At 47.4% G+C, this 13,539-nt stretch overlaps 1 protein-coding gene across 1 annotated transcript in view; it reads right to left on the bottom strand.

The window, feature by feature from the left end:
* Positions 1-13,539, bottom strand: part of LOC311124796 (inositol polyphosphate-4-phosphatase type I A-like) — a 47,573-nt gene that overhangs the window by 21,969 nt on the left and 12,065 nt on the right. Inside the window, exons 2-6 of the mRNA XM_084198892.1 lie at positions 2,588-2,832; positions 2,294-2,338; positions 2,068-2,186; positions 509-625; positions 113-192 (exon numbers count right to left, since the gene is read on the bottom strand). Coding sequence (XP_084055018.1) covers positions 113-192; positions 509-625; positions 2,068-2,186; positions 2,294-2,338; positions 2,588-2,693 — 467 coding nt within the window. The 5' untranslated portion in view covers positions 2,694-2,832. The remainder of the gene's footprint in view (positions 1-112; positions 193-508; positions 626-2,067; positions 2,187-2,293; positions 2,339-2,587; positions 2,833-13,539) is intronic.

Here is a 13,539-nt window from a genome sequence, read left to right as displayed (position 1 = left end):
CTCATACCTCAGGGTCAGGTGTAACCTGTCTGTCTCTCATACCTCAGGGTCAGGTGTAACCTGTCTGTCCCTCATACCTCAGGGTCAGGTGTAACCTGTCTGTCTCTCATACCTCAGGGTCAGGTGTAACCTGTGGTTCTTCTCCTGCAGCAGCTCCTTCACAGGAAACAGAGCTGAGCCCAATAAATACATCTAGGTCAGGAGAGAGAGAGAAAGCGAGAGAATAAAAGAGAGAAAGCAAGAGAGACAGGGACAGGGAGAAAGAGAGAGAACGAGAGAGGGAGAGAATAAGGGAGGGAAAGCGTGAGGGAGAAAGAGAGAGAGAGAAAGGAGAAGGAGACAGAGACAGACATCTAAGATAACAACACTCCCTAGGTCGATGGTGAGGGAAGGGAGGTGATGAGAGGAATGGGACTGACCTACTAGTGGTAGTAGCTTATTATCCGATGGGACCCTGACATATTACTTGGTGTTTTAATGTCATCTTATCTAATAGCATTCTACTCACCGTGCCCTGAGAGCGGTCCTTGACGTCGTACACAGACAGCTTGACCTGCGTCTGCTGGTTGATCAGAGAGTCCTGGAAGAAGGCTATGCTGCTCAGGAATATAGGGTTATTGGTGCCCTGTAGGGGGAAACAATCAATCAATCAAACAATCCATAAAGCTCTCACTGTTGTTTCATCCAAACTGTACACATCCAGAAAGATATTGGATAACAACATTCTTAAATAATGTTTTACTGTCACATACACCGGATAGCTGCAGAAAATGGTGTTGTTTTATACGGTCAGCAATAGTAGTACGGCGCCCCTGGAGCAAATTAAGGTTAAGTGCCTTGCTCAAAGGCACAGACAGATTTTTCACCTTGTCGGCTCGCTCGTGTATTCGAACCAACGACCTTTCGGTTCCTGGCTCAAACCTCGAACCGCTAGGCTACCTGCCGCCCAGGGAGCAGTGCTCTCTCATCTTGCTTCATCCATACTGTACACATCCAGAAACATTTTGGATAACAACATTCTACAATCATATAGGAACACAACAGTACAGTGTAGCAGACGGCAGTAGGGAACAGAGGGATGACGGCAGTAGGGAACAGAGGGATGACGCAGTAGGGAACAGAGGGATGACCGGCAGTAGGGAACAGAGGGATGACAGGCAGTAGGGAACAGAGGGATGACAGGCAGTAGGGAACAGAGGGATGACAGGCAGTAGGGAACAGAGGGATGACAGGCAGTAGGGAACAGAGGGATGACAGTAGTAGGGAACAGAGGGATGACAGGCTGTAGGGAACAGAGGGATGACAGGCAGTAGGGAACAGAGGGATGACAGGCAGTAGGGAACAGAGGGATGACAGGCAGTAGGGAACAGAGGGATGACGGCAGTAGGGAACAGAGGGATGACGGCAGTAGGGAACAGAGGGATGACAGGCAGTAGGGAACAGAGGGATGACAGGCAGTAGGGAACAGAGGGATGACAGGCAGTAGGGAACAGAGGGATGACGGCAGTAGGGAACAGAGGGATGACGGCAGTAGGGAACAGAGGGATGACGTCAGTAGGGAACAGAGGGATGACGTCAGTAGGGAACAGAGGGATGACAGGCAGTAGGGAACAGAGGGATGATGGCAGTAGGGAACAGAGGGATGACGGCAGTAGGGAACAGAGGGATGACGGCAGTAGGGAACAGAGGGATGACGGCAGTAGGGAACAGAGGGATGACGGCAGTAGGGAACAGAGGGATCACGGCAGTAGGGAACAGAGGGATCACGGCAGTAGGGAACAGAGGGATCACGGCAGTAGGGAACAGAGGGATCACGGCAGTAGGGAACAGTGGGATGATGGCAGTAGGGGACAGAGGGATGACGGCAGTAGGGAACAGTGGGATGACGGCAGTAGGGGACAGAGGGATGACGGCAGTAGGGGACAGAGGGATGACGGCAGTAGGGAACAGTGGGATGACGGCAGTAGGGAACAGAGGGATGATGGCAGTAGGGATCAGAGGGATGACGGCAGTAGGGAACAGAGGGATGATGGCAGTAGGGAACAGTGGGATGATGGTCTGTCTCACCTCGATGATCTCAGTCTGGGCGTGTTTGGTCCAGAAGGCCTGGGGAGGGGTGGTGCAGCTCACTGCCACAAAGCTGTTGGGTTTCCGCTCCAGAGCTGGGGTCACCAACTCATTACAGGCTGGGGAGGGAGGGAGGGAGGGACACACAGCACGTTGGAACGCGTGGAACAATAAATGCAAGACAAATTCCTATAGAAGTTAATTGAAGTTAATTTACTGTACTCACCCACACTGAACTCTAGAACAGGCTCATCTGGATCCTGGCTGTTCCCTACAAAACAGAAAAGTAGCATTAACTCATACAAGTCATTTTCCACTAATTCAGTTGGCAGAAATGAAAGGACAAAAGTGATAAAAACATGTGTCGGTGTACCATGATATACAGACTGGATAGACAGGATGTGTACAAGACAGGATGTAATTCCATTACCAATTGTTCATCACATGGTCTCTCATATTGTTTGTTTCCTTGATATTGTCTGTGACCAACCCACAACAAGCAACCCTTTCCCATTCTCACCTGCGAGCGCCAGGCCGATCATCTCAGAGGAGAGGTCAAAGGTGTTGGCCCGGTACACTGACCAGGGCCTCTGGTGACGGGGGCTACGCTCTCTAGCCTCCGACATCCTGATTCTGCTAGCCTTCTCCAGGGGGGGAGGAGAGGCACGGGGTGGTGGTGGTGAGAACACACACCCTCTCACACACACACACACACACCCTTGTACTGAGCCACTCCACGGCCCCGCCTGGGCCTTCCTCTACGAGCTGAGAGAGAAGGAGGGAGAGAGGGAGAGAGAAAGAGAGAGGGAGAGAGAGACAATGATAAACATAAGGGACCACACCAATTATACGTCCTTTCACATCCCCACTCTGACCATTGTTTCTCTCTCTCTTTTCCCTCTCCGCACCTCCCCTTCACCGTCTCCGCACCTCCCCTTCTCACCCTCTCCGCACCTCCCCTTCACCCACTCTGCACCTCCCCTTCACCCACTCTGCACCTCCCCTTCACCCTCTCCGCACCTCCCCTTCACCCTCTCCGCACCGCCCCTTCACCCTCTCCGCACCTCCCCTTCACCCTCTCCGCACCTCCCCTTCACCCTCTCCGCACCTCCCCTTCACCCACTCTGCACCTCCCCTTCTCACCCTCTCCGCACCTCCCCTTCTCACCCTCTCCGCACCTCCCCTTCACCCTCTCCGCACCTCCCCTTCTCACCCTCTCCGCACCTCCCCTTCACCCTCTCCGCACCTCCCCTTCACCCTCACCCTTCTCCGCTCACATTTCGCTTTTGGTGCAGGAGCGCTGTGGGCTGTGGAGGTGGCTGGACTCCCAGAGGAGAGGCTGGTCCACATGCAAGGAGAGACAGGGATGGACAGAAATATATAGAGAGACACGGATGGAGTGACAGGGAGAGAGGCAGAGGGAAGAAGAGAGAGAGAGAGAGAGAGAGAGAGAGAGAGAGAGAGAGAGAGAGAGAGAGAGAGAGAGAGAGAGAGAGAGAGAGAGAGAGAGAGGGAGAGAGAGAGAGAGAGAGAGGCAGAGAGAGAGAGAGAGGCAGAGAGAGAGAGAGAGAGCGAGAGGCAGAGGGAGGGAGCGAGAGGCAGAGAGAGGGAGATGAGAGAGAGAGAGGCAGAGAGAGAGAGAGACAAAGCTGTGAACGATCTGAGAGACAAGGCAAGAAGGGCCTTCTATGCCATCAAAAGGAACATAAAATTTGACATACCAATTAGGATCTGGCTAAAAATACTTGAATCAGTTATAGAACCCATTGCCCTTTATGGTTCTGAGGTCTGGGGTCCGCTCACCAACCAAGAATTCACAAAATGGGACAAACACCAAATTGAGACTCTGCATGCAGAATTCTGCAAAAACATCCTCCGTGTACAACGTAAAACACCAAATAATGCATGCAGAGCAGAATTAGGCCAATACCCGCTAATTATCAAAATCCAGAAAAGAGCCGTTAAATTCTATAACCACTTAAAAGGAAGCGATTCCCAAACCTTCCATAACAAAGCCATCACCTACAGAGAGATGAACTTGGAGAAGAGTCCCCTAAGTAAGCTTGTCCTGGGCCTATGTTCACAAACACAAACAGACCCCACACAGCCCCAGGACAACAACAACAACAACAACAACACAATTAGACCCAACCAAATCATGAGAAAACAAAAAGAGAATTGCTTGACACATTGGAAAGAACAAACAAAAAAACAGAGCAAACTAGAATGCTATTTGGCCCTAAACAGAGAGTACACAGTGGCAGAATACCTGACCACTGTGACTGACCCAAACTTAAGGAAAGCTTTGACTATGTACAGACTCAGTGAGCATAGCCTTGCTATTGAGAAAGGCCGCCGTAGGCAGACCTGGCTCTCAAGAGAAGACCGGCTATGTGCACACTGCCCACAAAATGAGGTGGAAACTGAGCTGCACTTCCTAACCTCCTGCCAAATGTATGACCATATTAGAGACACATATTTCCCTCAGATTACAGCGATCCACAAAGAATTCGAAAACAAACCCAATTTTGATAAACTCCCTTCTCTACTGGGTGAAAAACCAGTGTGCCATCACAGCTGCAAGATTTGTGACCTGTTGCCACAAGAAAAGGGCAACCAGTGAAGAACAAACACCATTGTAAATACAACCCATATTTATGTTTATTTATTTTCCCATTTGTACTTTAACTATTTGCACATTGTTACAACACTGTATATATACATAATATGACATTTGAAATGTCTTTATTCTTTTGAAACTTCTGAGTGTAATGTTTACTGTTAATATTTATTGTTTATTTCACTTTTGTTTACTATCTACTTCCCTTGCTTTGGCAATGTTAACACACGTTTCCCATGCCAATAAAGCCCTTAAATTGAATTGAAATTGAATTGAAATTGAATTGACAGAGAGAGAGAGGCAGAGAGAGAGAGAGAGAGACAGAAGGAGGGAGGGAGGGAGAGAGAGAGAGAGAGAGAGAGAGAGAGACAGAGAGAGATGGAGAGAGAGAGAGGGGCAGAGAGAGAGAGAGCGGCAGAGGGAGGGAGAGAGAGAGAGAGAGAGAGGCAGAGGGAGGGAGAGAGAGGGAGGGAGAGAGAGAGCGAGAGAGCGAGAGAGCGAGAGAGAGAGAGAGAGCGTGAGAGAGCGAGAGGGAGATGGAGAGAGAGAGAGGCAGAAGGGAGGTAGATGGAGAGAGAGAGAGAGAGAGAGAGAGAGAGAGAGAGAGAGAGAGAGAGAGAGAGAGAGAGAGAGAGAGAGAGGGGCACGTGTCTGTGAACATGCAGTTAGATATCATTACTCTGCTCCAGCAGCATCCCCTGAGGGCACTGCCTCTATCCCTCTGATGCTCAATGTGCTCTCAACCGCATCTGACAAATTTGCTTATTTGTGTGTGTGTATATTTATATATTTTTGTGTGTGTGTGCACACGCGTCCGTCTGTCCCTCAGTGTGTGTATGTCTATGTGTACTGGAGTCTGACTGTGTAGTAAGGCTTTTGTCCATGGAGCCCTAAATTATTCACAGATATAAGAGTTTTGATACAGTGGATGCATGCGTTTGTCTTTGTTTGGGCAGGAAGTGTACAACATGAAGTAAACACAGACTGTTCTTTAGCCTGCCGGCAGACAGGAACAACAAGCTCTGAATACGACAATGTCATTCGGTTCTGTCTACACAATGGTCTCCTGTTGTTTCAAAACTGTCGCTTACAATTTCTCACATTACTTCAAGGAGCACTTTATCACATTAACTCAGAGAAGAAACAATGGAGATCGCACATATTTCAACCCTTGTGTCATCAGATAATTGATAGCGTAGAGGAACTGAGAGTTATAAACGTATAATCTTAAATAATGACAGCATATATGCTGGCATCAACTGAAGAAGGGTCTGAAGACATACATGGAGCAACAGGTGCCCTTCACACAACAAAATAACAATGAGTGGTGATAATCAGATGTTTTTCTCTAATAATGTTGAACTGACACTTTTTCCCATCATCGATGCGTATTCCAAAGATAGAGTGAGAGCAGAAATGCGCTCTTCATCACAAAACCATCCAATGCCCCTCCCACTCCTCATCCTCATCCCCCACCTCCCCCTCAGGGGACATGGTTCCTCCAGGGCACGTCCTCAGCCAGTTGCCAGTTAGCCCAGGAACCAGGCCTCTCCTCTCCTCATCGAACAGGAACAATTAGCCCATTTCCACTGAGGCTGGAGGCTGTGGGTAATAGACCAGCCCTGGTCTACTTAAGAGCTTCAATAGAGATCCACACTCTATTTCTGTCACTGCTAACAGCTGGAGTACAGTAACTAGCAACAGCCCACAGCACCAAGGCTAGAATACCTCAGAGAGACTAGGGCAGGCCAGGAGGAGAAACTCAGAGCGGCATGCTTTTACATACGTCTATTGACAATACCCCAGCTTAGTCAAAATGATCAACACTGACCGGATGTACCGTATAAACAAAACCACTTATCATCAAGGTTCCGTTGAACGCTTTGTTTCCCTGTGATACCACCAGTCCACTGCTGAGTTTAATGACAAGTGTTGGGCTGATATGTTGGGCATCCTTTATGCAGAGAGCCTTTCAAGCATTCATGTGGACTATCCCAGAGATTCAGCTGTGGCGTGATAATGCAAACAGCAGGATGCTTTTCTAGGGATTCTGATGGAACCAATCTCCCCTTCATCTGCCCCCGATTGTCTCCATGGTAACAACAGTGAGCTATCCAAAGTATCACTCTGGGCCTTGCTCAATCAAACACACTAACCAGGTTTCGTAAAGAAAATGGTTTCCTTATTTAGTTGGACTGTAAGGACATAGACATGGCAGAGAGGTTAGTCCTCAGCTTGACTGGAAGGCACATTACTGTGTGTTCTGATGAGTAGGAGCATGAGGATGAGGACATCCTGCTAGCTTAATGATATCTGCTCTGATCAACTGGGGTGTTTCTCCTAGATTGTATCAAAGGAAGGGAAGTAAATGCCTGAACTGCAGAGACCAAAATATTTTTGGACTATGTTTAGGCAGGGGTGTGCAACAGAGCTAGGGAAGGGGGTGGGCGTCCCGCCTAAGCATTCATAGGGGAAACCCTGTTGTAGAGACACATATCCTCTGAGAGTGCAGTCAGCTGGGCATCGTTCCACAGAGGCTGGGCTGGGGGCTTTCCTGGCAGGAGTACAGGGTGCTGGAGGCCTGTCTTGTGTAATCAGGCAGAAATGCTGGAGGAGAGCCCATCGATAGCTAGCTGATGCTGCTGGTGGTGGTGAAAAGCTCAGCAGATACAGGTCTGGTTAGCACTATCATCACAGATCCTCTTCTTCCCTGCCAGTGCACATGTGGCTCTGGTCAAACAAAGTGCACTACACAGGCAATAGGGTGCACTTCAGGGAATGAATCCAAATGTATTGTATGTGTTCTCTGTACAATGAAGGATTAACATTGATTGAATGAATTGTCAGATTCTTTGGCTAATATCTACAACTGTTCTGTAATTGCCTGGAAATATGGGCCACATTGGTAAGAGCCAAATGGTAGCAGACGGTGGCAGGCCTGATCACCGACGACAATGGTGCCAGGACAACAACCTCTCCCTCAACGTCAGCAAGACAAAGGAGCTGATCGTGGACTACATTAAATGGAGGGCCGAGCACGCCCCCATCCACATCGACGGGGCTGTAGTGGAGCAGGTTGAGAGCTTCAAGTTCCTGTGTCCACATCACTAAGGAATTAACATGGTACTCACACACTAACACAGCCGTGAAGAAGGCACGACAACGCCTCTTCCCCATCAGGAGGCTGAAAAGATTTGGCATGGGCTCGAAGATCCTCAAAAAGTTATACAGCTGCACCAGAGAGCACCTTGACTGGCTGCATCAACGCTTGCTATGGCAACTGCTTGGCATCCGACCGCAAGGCGCTTCAGAGGGTAGTGCGTATGGCCCAGTACATCACTGGGGCCGAGCTCCCTGCCATCCAGGACCTCTATAGCAGGCGGTGTCAGAGGAAGGCCCTGGAAATTGTCAGACTCCAGCCACCCAAGTCATAGACTGTTCTCTCTGCTACCGCACGGCAAGCGGTACTGATGCACCAAGTCTGGAACAAACAGGACCCTGAACAACTTTTACCCCCAAGACTACTACATAGTTAACCAAATAGCTACCCGGACTATCTGCATTGACCCTCTTTGCACAAACTCTTTTGACTCATCACATACGCTGCTGCTACTGTTTATTATCTATCTTGTTGCCTAGTCACGTTACCCCTACTTATATGTACATATCTACCTCAATTACCTCGTACCCCTGCACACCCACGGCAAGCGGTACCGGAGCGCCAAGTCTAGAACCAAAAGGCTCCTTAACAGCTTCTACCCCCAAGCCATAAGACTGCTGAACAATTAATCAAATGGCCACCCGGACTATTTACATTGACACCTCCCCCTTCCCTTTGTTATTACACTGCTGCTACTCGCTGTTTATTATCTATGCATAGTCACTTTACCCCTACTTACATGTACAAATTACCTCGACTAACCTGTACCCCTGCACATTGACTCGGTACCGGTACCCCCTGTATATAGCCTCGTTATTATTATTTTATTGTGTTAAATTTGTATTTAGTAAATATTTTCTTAGCCAACAATGCAGTTCAATAAATAAAGTTAAGGGCTTGTAAGTAAGCATTTCACGGTAAGGTCTACACCTGTTGTATTCGGCGCATGTGAGAAATAAAATGTGATTTGATCGTCTCGGTACTGGTACCCCCTGTATATAGCCTCGTTATTGTTACTCATTGTGTATTTATTCCTTGTGTTACTATTTGTTCTATATTTTTCTCTCTGCATTGTTGGGAAGAGCCCGTAAGTAAGCATGTCACTGTTAGTCTACACCTGTTGTTTACGAAGCATGTGACAAATACAATCTGATTTGATTTATAGCGCGAGAGTGAGGAGACCCTGATGATTAGTAAATCACATGAACTGGGACACATGGGCTTTTGGAGTTTCCACGGCTAGGTTAAGAAATACCTGATGGGTTTCTGACATAGTTTCTCACACCCAGTAACAACTGGAGAATACAGCACAGAGTGGGCCGGGACCCAACTATGTTCAAACCAGTTTCTAGGTTTGCAAATACGTGTTTCGATGAATTCTCAGTGTCTTCGTTTTACCCTGGGCACCTGGTACTGTAGGTTAACCAGTTGAGTAAACAGAGACACTGACACTTGTGACATTGTCCTCACCAGAGAATCCAAGGACTTACAATGGGATGCATATGTTTGACTTGATTTAACCTAAAAGGGGAAGTGAGATTTAGATTTTATTAGGATCCCCATTATCCGACACCAATGGTGACAGCTAGTCTTACTGGCGTCCACCTGACTGGCAGGGTTTAGTGGCTTTCACTTCTGCTGTTATGTTAAGTCTAATGCTGCACGCAACCGGCAAGCTGTCTCTATGGAGGAACCGAGGGAGTGTGTGTGTCCGTGCGTGTGTTTGAGACATTGAGCAATGAGGACCCTGTGCGGCGTCCACACTACTGACTGAAAACACCGATTTCTCTCCCTCTTTACTCTTTCTCCTTTCCTTCCTCCCTCCCAGCAGACTACACTCCGGCTAATTCCATCCTTAGTGAGTCTAATTCTGCTGTGTGACTCAGTCAGGACTACCAGCCAAGCGACAAGATCATTCTTTAATTTGTCTTGAATCGAAAACCCTCAGCTTGCCTTGGTTCTGAAAGCACCTCAAGGCTCCCTGTTTCTTCCCCCTCCGTGCTGGTTTCAGGCCCCTCTGGAGCTCCTCTGAGTGGGATTAACACTATCACACACAGGGGTCTTGTCCAACCATACCTGGAAATGAGGATGTGTTTGTATCAAGGGTTTCTCTGCTCTGCTCTCAGTCTCAGTCTCGAAGCCTGAGAAGGGCAGTGTGGAGGAGAGCTCAGTCCTGTTGCCCTTAAAAGGCAAAAAACAGTTTCTGTGTTGACTGGCTGCCAAGGTTCACACACACAACGAGCTAAAAGCATACAGTCTCAGAGTTCCCTCAGATCTTGACTTCCCATCTCAAACACACCTATACAGAAGACAGGATAACGGCTCTCCCTTCATGTTACTAGTTCCCATCTTACTGTCCTCCTCCTGCACTCCCAGCCCACATGATTTATATTTATAGCCCCAGCCTTGTCTAAACAGACTTCAACTCTGCACCACACCAGTATCTGTGTCATAATGACTATGGAGAAGGTAAACACTGTTGGAGAGCACCAACAGGACATTCATTAGAAAAATCTGATCTCTTTTGACGCTAAAGGCGCTTATTTTATCTGTCTAGAGGTGCTATGAGTAAGCCCTGTATCAGGGTCAAATAGCACTGGGCCCCGTGTCGCTCAGTTGGTAGAGCATGGCGCTTGTAGAGCATGGCCCTTGTAACGCCAGGGTTGTGGGTTCGATTCCCAAGGGGGGCCAGTACAAAAAAAAAAAAAAAGAATAATAACATGTTGCACTCACTAACTGTAAGTCGCTCTGGATAAGAGCGTCTGCTAAATGACAAAAAATTTAAATGTAAAAATAATTAATCATAGAGACTCTAAAATCTCAGACTGCCATTTTCATTTCCTGAATAAATATCCAGATGAATTTGTAGGTGCAGCAAGTCTTACATATTCTTCACTTTCATTTGTTTGATGTAGAGTAGTTAGAGCTGCCCTCCAGACTAGACTGGCTGCCTAGTTCCTACAGTAGTTAGAGCTGCCCTCCAGACTAGACTGGCTGCCTAGTTCCTACAGTAGTTAGAGCTGTCCTCCAGACTAGACTGGCTGCCTAGTTCCTACAGTAGTTAGAGCTGCCCTCCAGACTAGACTGGCTGCCTAGTTCCTACAGTAGTTAGAGCTGTTCTCCAGACTAGACTGGCTGCCTAGTTCCTACAGTAGTTAGAGCTGCCCTCCAGACTAGACTGGCTGCCTAGTTCCTACAGTAATTAGAGCTGCCCTCCAGACTAGACTGGCTGCCTAGTTCCTACAGTAATTAGAGCTGTCCTCCAGACTAGACTGGCTGCCTAGTTCCTACAGTAGTTAGAGCTGTCCTCCAGACTAGACTGGCTGCCTAGTTCCTACAGTAGTTAGAGCTGTCCTCCAGACTAGACTGGCTGCCTAGTTCCTACAGTAGTTAGAGCTGTCCTCCAGACTAGACTGGCTGCCTAGTTCCTACAGTAGTCATGTCAGGGAGAGGGAGGGACAGACGTGAGGGGACTGTTCAACAGCTCAGGGTGTACCTGATCCTCTCCCCCCCCCCCCCATCCCATCTTCTTTCCCTCTCTCCAGTCACCAGCCTTCTCTCAGTGATAACTCACTTTTGAAGGTGTGTGTGTGTCTGGTGTGGTTTGAGGCTCTACTGAGGCAGTGCAGTGTCTGTGCATCATTCTATTTAAGAAGCAGTCCTGCATATACTCAATCCAGGAGCCACCATCAACTGGAGCCACCGGACCACCCTCTCCACACAAACACACACACACACACACACACCAGGAGTGTGTGTGTGTTTTTGTGTCACGGAGTGTGTGTGTGTGTGTGTGTTAGGGCTGTCCGCGACAAAAAAAAAATATTGGTTGACCGAAAGTCGTCTGTTCTTTCGACCAATCGATTGGTCAACATTTTTAATGGTGTATTTTTCCATATATAGACACACCCTATGCGTTTTTATAAAATCAACTATATGCATTGAGCTTGTCTGATGCTTTAAGCTCACGGTTTGATGAAATAAGACAAATGCCTCAAGAGGGCACCAGAGATCTAGATAACAAGAATAAAAAAACCTGACCCAACAATTCTCCTCCCGCTCCTGCTGGCTTTCGCAGATTCTGCCATTACTCTCCTGAAGTTGACGGTAATAGGCTACACGAGGAGTCGGCAACCTTTCTCATGTGGAATGCCAATTTATCTTACCATTTCTAACGATCTGCGTGCCAGTTATGGTTTTCATATGCACATTTTCGTGAAAGTGTCTTCATATCGCAAAATCATTTATGTGGTTAATCAAAATTCTATCCAAAGCTAAATGAAAATGATAAACCGAAAAAGTAACTTCTATTGCTATTGCCAACTATGTAAAAATAGCCTACATAAAGCCAACAAATAAAAACATTGCAGCCTGCAGGTAGAAAATGTCCTGATAAAAAGAAATATCCTATATATCACATTGGCTACACATGGCCTGTCTGCAACAAACTTGAAACATTGTATCAACTATTAACTTAATAATAATAATATGCCATTTAGCAGACGCTTTTATCCAAAGCGACTTACAGTCATGCGTGCATACATTTTTTTTTGTGTATGGGTGGTCCCGGGGATCGAACCCACTACTTTGGCGTTACAAGCGCTGTGCTCTACCAGCTGAGCTACAGAGGACCCATGAGACCCAACTTGGGTCCTGCCCGAAGCTTGCGCCGCTAGCAACATTGTATAAAATATTCCGGGCCCTTAGAGTTTCCCGCGCCAGGGAGCTCGGGACAGACACAGCTGTAGGCTACTTGCGCAAAGGATAATAAGCAGTGCTTGACTTGGGCAAAAGCTCACCGGAGCCGAGTATCGGCACCTCAAATGTTCTACTGCTTGAGCTCCTGTTCCTCTTATAGGATATTAGCTAAAAAGTATTGTGGAGCTCCTGCACCTAAATATAAACAGTACCAGCACCCGAAATGAATACCGGAACCTATTTCTGTCCAAGTCAAGCACTGATAAGAAGTAATGTATCTAAGAAGGCCTATTTTATGACGTTTCCACTGGATCAGAGCATTACATTTTTCCCTTTCACGCTGAGTGGTTATCAAAAGGGAGAGCGCTGGAAAGATTTTTCAAATACATTGAGGAACAATTGTAATTCTCAATGGATGTAAAAACAGACTTTGTTTGCTTACTGTTTTAGGAGAAGAAAACATTACTTTGAGAAGCTCCACAGGTCATTAGTTGTTGTGCGTTAAGCCAATCAGAAATACTATCAGATCCCCAAAATGGGCACATTTATATGCCTACATTTGTGCGCAGGCCAGGTAGCCTATAGGCCTACTTCTATGCGTGCGCGTCCTTACTCAGATCCAAGATGGCGTAGCAGAGCGGTCGTGTTCTCTTGTGTGTCCATGTAAATAGCCTGTTTTTTGTATTTTATGTATATATTTCCCTATCACACTTTTCATCCTTCTACTAAATATACTTTCCTGCAACCCGCCTCCCTCAATGTGGAACGGATTCTATTATTTACTCACCTTTATCTAGAATCTCCAGTTGAAACTAGCCAGCCGGCTAACTAGCTACTTGCTATTAGCCACCGTTAGCGGTTTTCACCCAGAACATCGGATTTTCTGCCGGAATCACTGAATCACTGGACCTTTAACACTGGATAATCGCAACTAGCTAGCTGCAACCAAATGAACGTTGTTGTTGGCTAATCAGCCTTGAGCTAGCCTTGAGGC

The sequence above is a fragment of the Coregonus lavaretus genome (genome assembly GCF_964263955.1).
Source record: "Coregonus lavaretus genome assembly, contig: HAP1_SCAFFOLD_2513, whole genome shotgun sequence".
Classification (NCBI taxonomy): Eukaryota; Metazoa; Chordata; class Actinopteri; order Salmoniformes; family Salmonidae; genus Coregonus; species Coregonus lavaretus.
The sequence above is the reverse complement of the archived record's forward strand: the minus strand, read 5'-3'. Positions and strand labels throughout refer to the sequence as shown.